This window comes from Macrobrachium nipponense, chromosome 1 (genome assembly GCF_015104395.2).
Source record: "Macrobrachium nipponense isolate FS-2020 chromosome 1, ASM1510439v2, whole genome shotgun sequence".
NCBI lineage: Eukaryota > Metazoa > Arthropoda > Malacostraca > Decapoda > Palaemonidae > Macrobrachium > Macrobrachium nipponense.
The window spans coordinates 50,816,222-50,833,246 of record NC_087200.1 but is presented as its reverse complement, the minus strand read 5'-3'; the positions used below and the strand labels follow the sequence as shown (position 1 = coordinate 50,833,246).

At 38.5% G+C, this 17,025-nt stretch overlaps 1 protein-coding gene across 3 annotated transcripts in view; it reads left to right on the top strand.

Moving 5' to 3' along the window:
- LOC135219299 (uncharacterized) overlaps window positions 1-17,025 on the top strand; it is a 390,151-nt gene that overhangs the window by 351,547 nt on the left and 21,579 nt on the right. For 2 of the 3 annotated variants that reach the window (XM_064255953.1, XM_064255954.1), the window contains exon 6: window positions 10,166-10,276. The exons of the other annotated variant lie outside the window; for it this stretch is intronic. In XM_064255953.1, the coding sequence (XP_064112023.1) occupies window positions 10,166-10,276 (111 nt within the window). The remainder of the gene's footprint in view (window positions 1-10,165; window positions 10,277-17,025) is intronic. 3 annotated transcript variants of the gene reach the window in all.

Here is a 17,025-nt window from a genome sequence, read left to right as displayed (position 1 = left end):
GGTGGCGTGGCTCGGCCACTCGGTACCAGCATTGTTATAGTACGCACGCGGTATTCGTTTTCGGGATCGTCAATGTGTACGTAATATTTAAAAATAAAAGTGACCAAGATCTCTCACATGGGATAAGTGATCAGGGTCTCTCTCATGGGATAACTGGAAACTTTGCAAGGTTGGTAGAATCTCCACTCCCTGCTGAACAGAGGGTGTAGACCAATCATTTACAACATGCATACCAGTATGTAGTGTACGTATAATCAAGGCACTTAAGTTTATGTTGAAGGTCAGCAGCCGAACATTCAGTACCCAAATCAGTTGCAGAGAGAGCATTTGGTTGAACAGGGTTTTGATGGACACCAGGGCCAACAGAGTCATGAGGTGCAAAAAAAGAAAGTTGAAATTCTGTTAAAAAAAAAAAAAAAAAAAAATACGTAAAGTAAAAAAAAGTAAAAAAAAAGTTAAAAATAAAAAAAAGAAGAAAAAAATGGCAGAAATTAAAGCAGCTTTTCATAAAGTGCAATCATTTGTAGAAGACACCCCCGAAAAGGCTCACACAGGAACATTGTGAAAAGTACGTAGGCAGAAGCAATCTTCCTTGGATAGTTACGTTGTAGTATGTACGTATATTTTTTAAAGTGTACGTACGTACATATTACATAAAAAAAAAGGCAGAAATTAAAGCCGCTTTTCATAAAGTGCAATCATTTGTAGAAGACACCCCCCGAAAAGGCTCACACAGGAACATTGTGAAAAGTAGGCAGAAGCAATCTTCTTTGGATAGTTACGTATGTACGCAGCCTCACTCGAAAGGTAAGCTTCCTCATTTTACGTTACAGTAATAATATTTCTTGTACACTAATATACACTTTATTTACAGGTTTTGCATTTTTAGTCTTAATTTAGGTATTGAATGGTCCAATTTGTTGTAGTATTTCATTGTTTATAGGTCAATTTAGCTTTATTATGAAATTTAATGGGGTGTTTTTGGAGGGCTTGGAACGGATTAGCCATTTTACATGTAAAATGTGGTCCAAGATACGAAAACCTCATGATACGAAGGGCGCCTCGGAACGGATTAATTTTGTATCTCGAGGTACTACTGTATAATGAAATTCTAAAATACCATCTGGATGAAACTTGTTTTTCCAGATAGTAAATGGAAAAATGCTATCGTTCTCCCAGTAAACAAACCTGGGAAAGATTCAAGTAATCCACCCAATTATAGACCTATATCTTTGACAAGCTGTCTATGCAAAATACTAGAAAAAATGGTTAATTCACGACTAACATATGTCATAACAAAAAATTCAATTCTGTCACCAACACAATCAAGATCAATAGCTGGTCGATGAACTCTTGATCCACTAACCTGTCTAGTTTGACATAGAAAAAGCATATGATACAACATGGAGATACAATAACATGCAAAAACTTCGCTCTGAAGGTATAAGAGGCCATTTACCAATTTTTATTAAAAATTTTCTTACAGATAGAACCTTCCAAATTCGGATAGAAAATTCTTATTCACTCTATTTGCTTTAGCAATCAATGATATTACAATAAATTTACCGAAAGGAGTTAAGCACAGTTTGTATGTTGATGACTTTGCCATGTATGTATTATACAAGTAGCATGCTAAGACATGCCCAAAGAATCCTCAATACAGCCATCACAGATATTACCACCTGGGCAAATTCAGTAGGATTCCAATTCTCAATAAATAAAACAAATGCAATTACTTTCTATAAAGATGAAAAATGGGTTAAAACACCAAATAATTAAGCTACATCTTTATAAATTAAATTCTACACAAATGTTAAATACCTAGGAATGGTGTTTGATCAGCACTTGAACTGGAAAGCACACCTCAAATATATTAAAGCAAAAGGCATAAAAACCCTTGCCATATTGAAAAAAACTATCACATACCAAACAGGGAACTGGGTATAACACCATGCTTATGTTATACAAACTACAGTACTATCTATAATAAATTATTGTTGCCCAATATATTCATCTGCCTCAGAATCTACATTAAAAACACTAGATTTATTGCATCATGAAGGAATATGTTTGTGCATGGGAGCATTTCGATCATCTACTATAAACTCCCTGTTAGTAGAAGCAGGTATATTACCCCTACATCACCACAATTAATAAATTACTATGCGTAGGGGCCTTTCCCTTCAAGCAGGAGCATCTCCCACTGCTATCTGCTTTCTGAATTATAATCAGATTTGAAAACCATAGTGCTAGCTCTTTCCCACAAAGAACCAAGTATTTAATGAATTCACATATTACACCAATTTTCCACCCAACAATGAACTCCCACCTCCCTCTACTTTGAAAAGAGTAAAAATATGTACTACTCTATCATATCTTCTAAATGGAAATATGACAAGCACTGAGATGGACTGCTAACATGCGTTAGAACACATCAGAGGAAAAGGAGGTCAACTTATGATCTATACAGATGGATAAAAAAACAGCACTGGAGTAGGAGCTTCAGCATTCTCAAAAGATAAATTAGTTAAAATAAGTCTTCCCCCCAATATCATTAGTATGCACAGCAGAACTTGCAGGCATATAAATAGCTCTAGACATAATATAGTGGCAACTCGTCCTACGAGTTTAATTTGTTCCATGGCTGAGCTCATAGCTCAGTTTGCTCGCACATCAAATCAATTTTCCCCAATAAAAATACTTAGTGTCCTTAATCCGTTCCAACCCTCAAAACGCCACCCCATATTTTTATGTTTCCTGTTATTACATAAGGAAAATAAATTTCTAAATAACAGATATTATATAAAAACATAATAGAAAGAGTATATAAAGATATGATAAGGCTATATACAGTGTACTTACCTTGGAGATGAGACAACTTGAGCTAACAAAGGCGCAAGTGGAGGTGGAGGGTAGAGGGGATAGATGGAAGAAGATGGTAGAATCTTTTATCGCTATCACTACTGCACACTACGTATCCCTAAACTTAATTGCTACTTCACTGTTGTTTTTCCTTATTTTTGTTTTGTTTTATTTTATTTATCTTTTTTCTTTTTCTTCTTTGCTTAAATTCGCTTTCAGTAGTTCTTGGCTTTTTTGCCACACTCCTCACTTTCAAATAAAGGCCCTCTCTTAATAAACCTGTCCAAGGAGGTCTGTTTCATTCTCCCTTTTAGAATGTTTCTGAAACGAACTAGGCAAGTGTCATTAAATAGCTCTGTTGCACAACTAGTTGCAACTTTTTCAGGAGGTTTCTTTCCTACATAATCTGCAACCTTCTCCCACATTGCCAAAATTTCCTTGAGCTCTTTTGTATGGATGACCTCTGCCTCTGTCTCCTCTACCTTGGAACTAACTTCGTTTAACGCCTCTGTATGCTGTTGCTCTTGTAGCTCTTTTAACTCCTAAGTTGTCAGTTCTTTGGAGTGCTCCTCAGCGAGCTCGTCGATGTCTCTTTCATCCACCTCCAGATCTATAGTCTTTCCAATGGACACAATCTCTTCCTCCAGTGGCTCACTACACCATCTAGCAGCAGCGTCTCAAGCTCATACCTCAATTTTTTGCTTGCATAACAAAGCAAAAAATTGAATGAGTGACGACTCATACCTTGGAAAACTTGTACATTAGTTCACTCGTAGGTCAAGGTGCCACTGTATCTGAGGAGAGAGCAACTTCCACCTTAATTTTTAGTGACTCACGAAGTGCTATTGATGCCATAAACAAGTATAAGGTACAAGTCTCCAAATCACCTTGCATAAGAAATCCAAATAAAAATACATCAACTTATTCAATCAGGACTATTAATAAAACTGTGTTGGATTCCAGCACATGTGGGAATTGAATGAACCGAAAAAGCAGATGCAGCTGCCAAATTAGCTTGCACTATTCCATCAACAATGACACATGCCCCAGTATCATACTGGATAACCTCTATTAAGCCTGTAATATGTCAAGACTGGCAAACAGATTGCACATCAGTGCCAACTACAAACAAACTGAGAAATACAAACGTGAAGTTCATTCATGGATGTCATCATCTCAAAAAGAAAGAGCTAAAGTTGTTGTATTAACAAGACTATGTATAGGCCATACTAGATTTTCACATGGTCATTTAATGTCAAATTCACACCCAAACCCAATGAAATGTAGTACATGCCAAACACCAATGACTGTCCAACACTTATTAGTTGATTGTCCAATTTGGAACCATCAAAGAAGCTTATATTTTCAAAACTCAACATTAAAAAGCATTCTTGTTGAAGGCAGAGATTTCATATTTAATAGAATCATCATGTTCCTAAGTAAAACTGGTTTTCTAGATGAAGTCTAAATTTTTATTTTATTTATCTGCCAAATCCACAATAAAGTCAACCAGATCATTAAGTTAGGCACTATCCTTTGTTTTTTCTTGATTATATGGTTTTCATGTGACCATCTGTCCTATAGGTACTGTGGCAGTTTCTTCCAGATGGTCTGTAAACTGGCTGCATTGTCAAGCTCACTCTCATGGCCCATATATTTTAAGGTCTGGTGACGCATTTCAAATCATCTTTAAATTCTCTCAGTTCCATTGGTCCCTTCAGGTTTGGTCGATCTGTGATCTTATGGATCCACTATAGAGAGATTTCATAATTGTTTCCATATCTATCTTCTAAAATCTCCAGTGCCTGGACATATCCAGCTTCTGGGTCTCACAATAATTGAGTATTCTGGCATTACCTTTACAATATTACAACAAGCCGGAAGCTTCGATGCAGTGTATGTTCCAGGCATCAACTGTGTTATGAAAACTTCTTATGAAAGGCCAATATTGCAAGGAATCATAACCAGATGTCTGTAACTCTTGGCGAGGCAGCTGAAGTAAGTCTAGTATGCTCTGTTGTTACGCCTGTGACTCATTTAACGCATCTCCAATAACTCCTGCAACCACTGTCTTCACCAAACTCATCTGTTCATCTTCTGATGATACTCCCAGGGGTTCCCATTACAGTCTTGATTTTCTGGCAGAGTTCTCTTGAGGGGTACTTGACATGTCCTGGAGTAGACATAACGGGTTTGTTTAGAGTGGGACCCACATTTTCGGTTTTGGAGTACTAATCTGTTGTAAGTTGCTTCTGTTATCTTACCAGACTAGATTGCATTTTATTCTGCATTTTCAGCTCCTGCAGCTGGTACCTAGACCTCTGGGCTTCAAGTTTCATCTCGTAGATTTTGTCTTCCAATTCCTTGGCTCTTTCTATATCCACCAGGATCTGAGCTCTCTTATGGTAGTCTTCCTCGAGTGCTATCAAGCCAGGGGCAGTGAGAGGTTTGTCATAGGCCATGGTGTCTTCATCTGTTTTTCTAAAAACAACTTCATCCTCTTATTCATCTATCTCTCCTTCTCCAGCAACCAACATGTGGATAGCTAGTTCAAAGCTTTTGACTTCGGTGAGAACATTTTTGTGAAATGATATAGCCTCTTCTAGCATCTGGGTCTTTCAGTACAGTCATGTAGCACTGATGAGCTCCTTCAAACTGTTGCACTATTTCAGGCAACAAGCTTACCTTTTCTTTAATTTTCAAAAGACATTCCTGTGTTTTTGGGTATTTTCTCTATATGTATTATTTACTAAACAAGTAAGTGCTCCCTTGGCGATTCCACGTTCCTTTTCATCTGGAGGCAATTGGATCTTACATGTCAGGAGTCGATCCTATATCTGTAGACATCTTTTCATCACTTGATAATGTAAGGACTGTTTATGCAATACTACGAGTGATAGGATCTCTTATCTATTTGGTAATGTATATCAGTGGTTGTGATATGACGATTTTAATCACTTCGTTTTGTTCACGTCAATTTTGCTATGTGGAAAATAGTTTTACACAATAACTTAACATGATGTTCTAAAGATATCAGTGACTGTTTTTAATGTCATTACTTAAGATTTCTTCCATCTTTGAGAAGAAAAATAGATAAATAAGGCATGAATCATGCATCAGGCAGGTGAAAAAAAAATTATGAAACTCTGCCACCAGATTTTTGAGCGTGTGTACATCTTTGGTTCATCATCATCTACTCTCAGGTCTTCAAAGACCTCTAAAACATCCTTTTAATTTAAGCTCTTCCCCAACCAAAGCTTCTGATGTTTTTATCTCATTCAAAATTACCCTAATTTTCTGTCGGATGGTGGCCAAGAAGTTCCACATGAGGTGTTTGTTTTCCTCAATTCCTTCCTCTCCATACTTCCTTTTGGCCAATGCTTGTAGCCTATGGGCATATAAGCCCACTTCTCCCCCAGCCTTCATTTTTGCTTCATCAAACATATCGTCCTTTTTGTAGGCCACACTTCCTTTCACTCTTCTCACGTGACCAATCACTCTTGCTTTGACCATCTCATAACTTGGCTCACCCTCACACATACTTCTATAACACATCTTCAGCTGGCCATCCGGGAACTCTCCCAATTTCGTCATCCACACACTTTGATTTCCCCCCCCATACTTTTTGTCTACAATATTCTTAAACTCAGTCAAAAAACTCATATGCATCTCTTCCCTTCCTGATGCCAAATTTCTCAATCCATGGAACCTCCCTCAGGAACACTGTTTTGGATACTTTCTCCTCTGCCTCATTCAGTCCTTCACTACTACTACTACTACTACTACTACCTCCAATCTTCCTATCAGCTTCAGCTTCTGAGTCTGAACTACTCCAAATCCAGAAACAAGACTCCTCTCTCCTCACACCTTTCCCCTTTTGTGTTCTCTTCTTTTTTCCCTTTAATTTCTTACTGTTCTCTTCTCTTTCTCATCACTTTCACTCACCTCACTCCTACCGCCCTCATCCATGACAGGTACTTCCTTTCCTTTCTCAGGGATCCTTTTCCTTGCACCTTATACCTCTTCGTTCTCATTTCCCTTCCCAACACTGGGGCTACTCTTAGCCATTTCAGGCATTTTCTTTGCCATCTCACACATTTTCTCATCCATTGCCTCTATCCTTGTAACTAATCTATTTTCCATTGCCTGGGCTTCCTCTAACTTTTCCTGAATGTCATCCTATCTCATCTCTCATTCCTATCTTGCTTCCCTTCACCTGACCCAACACCATCCAAACCTGCTCCTTCTGCCATCTCCAATTGTGTACCCCACTCTTACTTTGCTATCAAAGGCCCACGTTGGGCGCCAAATTATTATGTAGGGACTTTTGATATTTAAATAGTAATTGGGTCAGTATGATAAGAAAAGATTTGGAGGTTATTCTTTGAGACTCAACTTAAACCTACTTTATTTCCTTAATACTACAGAACTGAAACTTCATTTTTCATATCACTACAATTCTTCAAAAGCTTATCCTATTAAACTACCAAGACCACCTAAGAACCTAAACCTAATTCCTAACCCTAACTCTATAGTGTTGCTTTCCTAACTATCAGAAGTATGTTAACCTAAATTAACTTTGCTGTCAGTAAATCAGAAAAACATTTGTTATATTCCTTTACTTCATAGTTTTTTCACTGTCATCATCGTCTTAAACCTTGCTGTCAGTAAGTCAGAAAACAATAATTATATTTACTTCATTGTTTCTCTTCCTTGCACCTCAACTAGTCTTACTCTTTTCTTTTCTATTTTTTCCTGTCTCCCCTTTGAAGTGATTTCTCCTTTTCTACACACTTCCTATACTTAAGTCTTCCCACTGAGCCAAGGGCCCATCATTTTTATATATCCAACTCAACAGCTTCCCAACCAAGAGCCCTTGGTTCTTCAAACTGGCAGTTTTCTGTTTCTTCTTCCTATATTCTTTATCAGGGGCTTTATCCCTTCCTTTTTTTTAACACCTCTGCCACAGTTCAGGTAAAAGGGGAGCAGAGCACATCACTACCCTGTCAGACTAAAAAACTGTAAAATTAAAAAGAAAAAGAAAAAAAAATATAATGTTTTCTCTACAACACATTCATAAATAACACAGCATATAAGACAATAAATAATAAAAAAATAAATCACAAATATACCCCTCATTTAGTCCATCACAATTGCACAAGTCAGCGGTACTGATCTTGTCCTTAGAAGGACTGCATCTGTTCCCACAAGTGACAGTAGAGGAGATAGCGTTTCACCTGCACAAAAAATCCACACAGGATCTTTTGGCACAATCAACTAGGCACCCCAAGGATTGGGCTCCTACTTCCTCTAAGTCATTGTCTCAGCCTTTTCAACGCTCCTGACAAAGGTTCCAGTCTAGGCCACGAGGTGTTTGTTTCGCATTGAACGATCAAGAGATCTTCATCTAAGCCTGCAGCCAAACAGTGAAGTCCCAGTCCTTTGTGCCCATGGGGGCCAAGCTTCATCTTTTTTTGGGAAAGATGGAAAGAGAGGGGATTAGAGCAATGGATGATTAGGTTTTAAAGGATGGGTACTCCATTCCCTTCAGGAAAAACTGCCATTAACCAGTACTCCTGTCGAATTTGTGGCCTACTTTGTAGGATCAGAGAATTTCAATCCTCAGAGGAGGTCGCATCCTTACCCAGGAGAGGAGCAATAGAAGCAGAGGAAAACATCGAATCAAGAGGTTTTTATAATGGGCTGTTGCAATACATCTGGAGTGAAGGAAGTACCTCAGGTTTGTGTTCAGGGAAAATGTTTTCAGTTCAGGGCATTGTGTTTCAGACTCTTAACAGCCCCTCAAGTATTTACCAGAGTGCTTGCCTCATTGAAAAAGTGGCTTCATGATAGGTATCAAAATATCTCTCTACCTGGACAACTGGCTACTTCTGTCCCCCACGAAGGCTATATGCACAAGGGACCTACAAGAAACTCTTCGGAAGACTCTTAGCTAAGTGATTACTGGGTAAGTATATAAAAAATCTTATTTTATTATAAAGATATAATTTTGGTATGCATACTCCACTAATGAATCCAGTGTATAAAATGAGGAAAAGGTCATACACAAGGTCAAAGGTCAAATAGAAAATCTGGATTATCCTTAACATTTGAAGTATACTACATGATTATAGACTTAATATTCACATGCCTTTAATGAAGCACTATGTGTCAAGTAAGTTCAGATAAAATCATTCTTGGAGGTAAAAGGTCTACCAGGAATTTATCACCTCAAGAGGCTTTGTGTTTAAGAAACACATCTTGCTTTATGTACCAAAAGAAAGTGGTTAAATAGTTAAGGATATGTGAAAACAGAGGCACTGTCATGGTAATCGCTTTATAACAAGGAATTATATATTAAAAGAAAGGAAAATGCATCTTCTTCGAGAAGGTCTGCAGTGAGGAGGCAATCGTGCACGTGTTGGAGGCGCCTGTTCTCATGATTGTTCGAGAATCTCCCAGGTGTGTTATTAGAACTCTGCACGTGCCGTCTCGTCGCTAGAAACGCCATGTATTATGGTGTAATCGTCTAGATCCTTCTAAAAAGTTCCTGTCGGAGACAAAGTTCGCTGCTAGGCTCCGCCCTTTTCAAGATCAGATCATCAGAGAGATCATCAGAAAGAGATAAGAGAAGAAGGAAGAGACGAAGTATAGGAGAGGAAGAAGATGCACGAGAGAGTGTGATGGAAATGAGTTAAGTCGTCCATAGTCGGGGAGAGAGACAGAAGTTAAGTCGTCCATAGTCGGAGAGGGAGATATTCCGACATTGAGCAACCCTTCAGAGAAGAAACATCCTACAAGTGGTTTTGAGGAATAACCTGCCCTTCGAGTATCAAGAATAGGCATTGTTTTCTGCAGTACGGAGTCAAGAAGATGACTGAAGTTCTACAGTTCTCCTTTTGTGAAGCCGTCGCTTCGAAGCACTGATTTTCGACAGCTGCAAAACTGGCCAGCAAGTAGTTCATTACCTCACTGTTTCCCCAGATTTTACTTTTGTTATGTAAATAGGAGAAATGATTCTGCATTTATCTTTGTTAGTAAGCTTGTAAATAAACTTTTGTTCTGCTTGAGTTTCTTTCAATATTTGTGTCCTGAGTTTCAACTGTTGGTGTTGAATCCTTTTTGTTTATTATAATAATAAAGAACCTGTAGCGGACCTCGGTGTCCGTAGCAGGCACTGCATTTGAGTTCTTAAATATGAACCAAGATAATAATCTCACTATACTTTATAATTAAATTTGAAAGGTTTGTAATGCAAAGTCTACTTCCTTTACCTAAATCATATTTTGTTACCTTTACTCAGGAGTGGAGAAATCAACCAAACTATGCTGTTTTAGTAGACACAAATGACAGGGATGAGCCTCAGATTACCTATGTTCCTCAAGAAAACATTCGCCCTGTCAGAAATACTGAGGTAAATATTGGCATGTTCCTTGTTGTCTCAGTATGAGCCCTACTCATTGAAAATGCTATGTATAGGGTCATAGTTTTAGCCCTTATTTTCTAAGTCCTATACTGTAAGGTGACTATAATATAACACATGAAATATTGACAGCTATTTAGAGAAGATACTGTCTTTAACAAGTGGAAATAAAATGTTCATTTATGCAACTTACGAAGTAATTACATGGTTAAAGTTTCACTAACCGTCGGCAGCTGGAATGTTGATAATTCATGTTAGTATATTGTTTTTGCTACACAATTGACCCTGCCAACTTCCGGGGTAGAGAGGAACCAATTCAGCACATAGTTGGTTGTCTCTGCCGGCTGATGACTGTAACAGTGATGGGCAGCAGCGAAAATTTTGGTTTTGAAGAACTTCTCAGTTGATTATCCTGACAATTTTGTGAAGTACTCTTGCTTTTTTGGTAGCCGATTCGGCACATATAGAGAGTACAAGGAATTAATTTACTGATTTTGACTTACGATTTCAAGACTAATTTTTAAACTTGGCTTACTTTAGTATAGTCAGCGATGTCCGATACTAGTTCTCAAAGTGTTGTTGCAATACAATGTTAATTAAATCTTGCTATGACCCACATTTCATTTGCTCTAGTTGTAGGAGTTGTTTGCTCTCCATAATTAACATGAAGGGAATATGAACATTGGGATGATAAGACGTGGAAGACTTTGACTAGTTAGATGAATTGATTAGAGAGAGACAGGAAGAGGAAAGCAGCCTCTATGGGTCAGGGGTAAAAAGACTTTAGCTAGTCAGGTTGTTGATGATGATGTTTCTGTCTCTGATTCTCCATCTGTTCCACCTATTCCCCTATCTTGATCTGTTCAACCTGATCCTCACCCTGGCTCCCTTGCACCCAAACCCAACCCTGTTGCCAGCCTAGAATCATGGGTAGATCAACAATTTTCTTTGATGTTGCAGTCCATGGAAAAATTAGGAGCGTCTATAAAAGTCCTTATGGATAAGTTAGGTGACAAAGGTGCTAGTATTATCAGTGTATGTGCTTGTGCAAGTACAGTGGAGGAGGTGGCTGCTCGTCCCACTGATTCTACCAGGATAAGATCCCTGGCATACTCCTCTAAACTTGGGAGAAGTCATATTGGTAGCCCAAGAAAGGTCAGTTGGGTCTGCCCATGGGTAGTCGCCCCCCTCAGTCGGTCCTGCTAAAGTATCCCAGGTCTCGACAGAGTGCAGCTGGAAAGGCGTCTCTAAGGATGTTCCTTGTTTCTCATCCAGTGTGTGGAGTTCTGAGGAGTCAAACTTTAGGCACCATTGGCACTTTGTGGACAAGTATCGTCCTCTGAAAAGACAAGCTTGTAGGGATTCACTCTGTCCTGTGCCTTCTAAGAAGACTAGTGATCTCCTGTTGGATCAACGACTGTTGTGTAGCTTCTGGGATAGTCCTGAGCAGTTTTCCCAGGACAACCTGGTAGTAGAGGGACAGCTCAGGCAAGTATTCTTCTTCAAGTTGGCATTCTTCCTCTGAGAAAATCATTTTTAGTGTTCTGCTGTCGCTTCTGTTGGTGATCCTGCACTAAGGAAAGTTTATGAGTGTCTGTTGGGGCCGGATCCTTCTCCCCCTGTTCCTCGTTCACCAGCTGTCCACCCACCACTCGAGTTGTTTTCAGCACATAGTGATGCTTTTGTATCTGTTCCTGGAGTGCCTCCTTCAGTATCTGTTTTGCAAGTGCTTTCCAATTATGCCTCTAGACCCAGGAAACGTCCTGCACCTGAGCGTCTGTCAGCACCTGTGTGTCCTTTATCTTCTAGTGGCACGAAGTCTGCAAGGCACCCAGTGGCACCAGAGCTTTCTTTGGTGCATGAGTTCCAATTGACACAGGAGGGCTCATTAGCACTTTGTCTATGAGCACCCATTGGCGCAGGACCGCCAGATCTTCCTAGTGTTGTTTATCAACAGTTGCATCTGTTTCATCTCAATTGCCAGTGTTTACAACTACTGCAGCTCCTTTTCAGTCTACAGGTCTATAAGTCTCGGCTGATTCTGACCCCTCTTTAGCAGCAATTTGGGTTTATTTCAGAAAACCTCGTCAGCTTCTCAAATCCAGGCCAACTTGTCACCTGTTTCTTCAGAGGAAGAAGATGAATTAAAAAAGGAAACTCCTATTGCTTATGCTTCTTTGCTTTGCTACTTATTAGTGAATTTTCCGGACATCTTTGCTCCAGCGGCTCCGGCCTCTCTGGGTTCGACTTATCTGATGGACAATCAGACAGAAGGTGCCTCAAGACTCCCTAAGATGGTACTCTCTTCATCAGCTAAGAAAGCTTTTCATTTGCTGCCACAGCTAAAAATATTTTAACACTTTCTTTCATAGCTGTGGGAGAATCAGCTTGAGGTTTGCATTCTTCCTGGAAGCCTCTGGCAACCAGGCTGGCTTTATAATCACTTTTTTGACCATCATGTTTTTCTGTCTTTGTAATTACCCACCTACTGCTGATTCTCTGTTGTCCCTCATCTTTCACTTCTTCAATTCGGTGCATGACCGACATTTTGTGTTCGTAAAACTACAGCATCTAAATGACAAATCCCCTTTATTGAAATCTAACAAGGCTTTTGCCTCTGTGAACGCCTCTGCATCACTTTTAATTCCCTTGGCGTTTAAGTAGTTATTCACTCCCTCAATTAAAATTTGCACTGGTTGGGACAGAACACCATCAACAATGCCTCAAAAAGGGCTGACTCCTGCATTTATGTTAGTTATCTTATGCACCAAAGCGTGATTTGCACCTGCTTCGGCCATTTTACCTTCTTTATGGGAACTCTTATAATTCAGGATTTGCCCCAACCTCAATAACATCAATATATTTATGCCCACACAAACCACCAACACAATATATTTATGCCCACACAAACCACCAACACAAAAGTAATAATATATCATTCACCATTAAAAGAAAAAAATAAACATGCACCAATTCCCAATAAACCACTACTACTTCGACAAACTGTCTCGCATACTGAAGGTCAATCAGCTGATCCAATGTGTGTCACTATGCCCACAGAAAATGGTAAGAACTGGGTGAGAGAAAGAGAAAATGTACCACCGTTCTCCTCTGAGAAAAATCACTTAGCTTGCACAACCATTCTCATGGTAGCCCCTCGCTCTCTCTCTCATGCCACCTACAAAAATGAAACTTATTGTACAACTTCTTCTAATGCATTGCAATTACAACAAACCCCTAATGTCTGCTGAATCTCGAGGGATATCGAAATGAAATACACTTGTGAGCAAATTAACACCAAAAAATAAAAAAACCAAAGTAAACTTTCACACTTACGTCCTCAGAGGTTTCGGCACCTGAACATGACATTATATGTACTTGCCTTAGCGCGTAATATTCAGTTACACATGCCACAGCGCGTAATTAATTCCCATTATCATATATCCCCTTTCCCCCCAAGAAAAACAGAATCACGTCTTACACTTAAAAACTAGCTAACATCACTTCCAAACGCCCAGCTACCCGGCCGAAATCTGCAGGCTACCAGTTAAATTCCCCCATTATTCAGCAAGAGTCAGTTGCCAATATACATAATCATTACCACTTTTTCCCAACACATGCCTAATCTATTTAATCCCAGTCTCTCCAGAAAAGTAACATATAGGCTTGAATGCCCCTTTTCTGCTGTCACCACCTGTTATGAGGGTCAAAATGACTCATTTAAATAATTGGAGAGAACTCCTAACTGGGAAACGTAACCTACCTTTCATTGTTCCCTTTGAGTGTCACCTCTGAAGCTAGCTGAAAATCAAATATCAAACTCTACGCAAATTCAAACTCCCGCTATTACAAATATATACTTTTTATTTCCCAAAATAGCTAACATGAAAATGGAAAAAAAATGAGTTAAGAATACCTAAAAAAAACTTTAAAACTATCATATTCCGGTACCCCCTCTTATCCCTTTCTGTCCAAGAATTTATAGTTTATCAAAAGCTAAAACAAGTCTAGAGAAAACACATTTTTCTATATGGTGACTTCGAATCCTTCTGAAAATGAGAATATAATTATCAGACAATTAACATTAAAGTTCGTCAGTAAAATGTGTGTTGCACCTCCCTACCCCTCTTTAGAAGCTGAACTTAATGTCACAGAAAGGTGTATAACTTTTTCTAGAGATTTTCACTTTTACCTTTTTCGACGGAACTCCGAGCGTCTTCTCTACGCCAAAATCACTTGTGTCCACAATGACAGTTTGTCTTCTAATTGCCCCTTAATTCACATACTAGAGATTATATCTCATTACTAGCATTTTTCAATGGTGTCATCTGACTGTAGGAGGAAATGATAGAAAATGGGATAGATATATAGTAGATATAGTTAGACATAACATTAATACTATGGTCAGTGATTCCATTAAAATGTCTCCATTCGAAGCATTGTTTGGTTGCCAAGCACGAGGCACATTTGATTTGCTACTTATACCTTATCATGGAGAAGATACAATTGAAGCATTAATTTCCACAACAAAGGAGAGACATGCTTGTCTCAGCAATAATCTCGAAGCTACGACCCGAGAAATGAAAAGAAGCAATGAGAAATCATTAGATGTTAAAATTGCTATTGGAGACAATGTATTCCTAAAAATCAATGTGAGAAATGAACTAAATTACAAGTTAGGTGCAAAGTTTGAGGGTCCTTTTAGAGTTATTGAAGAAAAGACAGGACACAGATTTGTAGTCTTAGATGAAAAGACAGGTCGGTCGAAATTAACTCATATCTAAATTGAAAAAGATAGGTAAATAGTAAGACGATAACATTGCGCAGTTGCATTTTTTTCCAGATTTTGCAAATGGATGACAAAATGTGATTAATCAGTTTGATGTAAAAAAAATTTTCTTTCATTCTTTTACTATTTTCTCATTATGCACAAGCTGCAGTGATTTGACATAACAACCCAAGGTAATTATTTTCATAAAGGGAAAATGGGGTGAAAATATGGGAAAATACCGTTCTTTGAGAAATATTACACATGATTTGTCTGGTGAAGATTTTTGGTGGTGATGATACCTTGTGGTGATTTTTGTCATTTGGTGATTCCTGGTGGTGTTGATTTATTGGGGATGATTTTTTGTGGTAATTTTGGTGGTGATTTTTTTGTGGCTATGATTTTTGGTGGTGATCTGTGGTTTTATGAGCCAAAGGGGTGGTGATTGTGGTTCTTTGTGGTATTATGGCTCTTGGGGGTGGCACTAGTGCATTGTGGTTTTACTGGGCCCTGGTAAGGTGCTCTATTTTATGAGGTTATATTCACCAGTGGTTATATTTGCCAGTATATAATTGTTATGGATAATTTGTGGATTGTGGTTTTCTGTGGTTTATATCCCGATGAGTTGATTACTTGGGTGTTATATACATGTGGTGGTATCATGAATGGTTTACCTTGAGGTATTGCGGTGGTCAAATGGCTTAGGATTTAGCCTGTGATGGATATTTTATATGGATGGTTATTTTATATTGGTGGCTAATTAATAGAGGATTTTTGAGGACAATTTTGGGTATCCTTGTGGTGACAATGAGGATGTCCTGAGAATAATTTTGAGGCTCAATGTGGTTTTGTAGTATCAGTGAAGATATATTGAGGATTTATTGAGGATTCTCAGTGAGGATTAAATGGATGATTTTTGGGCCCATTTGGAGGAATGATGATTTCTGGGTTTACGAGTATGACTAGACAAATCAATGGTGCGATTTGAGCACATGTTGAGTAAACCGGTGGTTTGGTGGTGACAATGCTGTGATGTCTCGATTGAGACCAATTGTTGATATTTTCTTTTGGGATTGATTACTCAGGGGTTTGCACTGCTTTCAGGAATGTTGATGATGACATTCCATGGTAAGTAATTTTAAGGGGTCAATTCGGGGTGTGGTACTGATATGTTGTGGCAGCAATTTGCGTGACGATACATACTACATTTTGTAATGGAAGAGTTGATTTTTTTTTTCTCCTTATACATTTTGTAATGGGAAAAGTTGAATTATTTTTATTCTAAAAGGGAAGCTTGTAATCGGGATTAAGTGGTTTTTTGTTTTATGGTACCTTTACATAGGATTTCTACTATAGAGAGGAGGTAGAATTTATCTTGGGATACATAAGATAGAAGGGATATTCAACATTATGTTTGATGGAGGTTAGCTGTATAAACACTACAGGGGTTTTGCTGTATAAACATTATGGGGTTTTTGATGGTAGACTTGTCAGATGCAGGATTAATAATGATTGGTCAGTTAGTGATAAAAATTCTTCCAGTAAGCTTAATAGGGGGCAGTAGATAAAGACCATATTTATTTTAGTGAGGAATTTCAGTCTCTAATAATTGACTATTAGATTGGGTATGTTAGATCATGACAGATTCGTGTAAAAGCAAAACTTTATTATTTTTCAAGATCATGTAGACTTGTCAAGGGATCGGTTAGAACCTATTAATGATGAAACATGGACACACGATGACTTTAGAGAATTCCCAAGCTCACACAAGTGGTGACAATGAAAACAACTTAGGATTTACTGTGCCAGAGGTCGGATCTTCACATGGGCGACGATGTCACAGGTAGCCATTGCAAGGACAAGATATCGCCGAGGGGTCGTCTCAGGATCTAATCAGAAGTCTACAATACTTCTGCGCGGCGGGAGCACGGGGCACTTACATGGAGTCGCAAATATTTCAAGTCAGCAACGA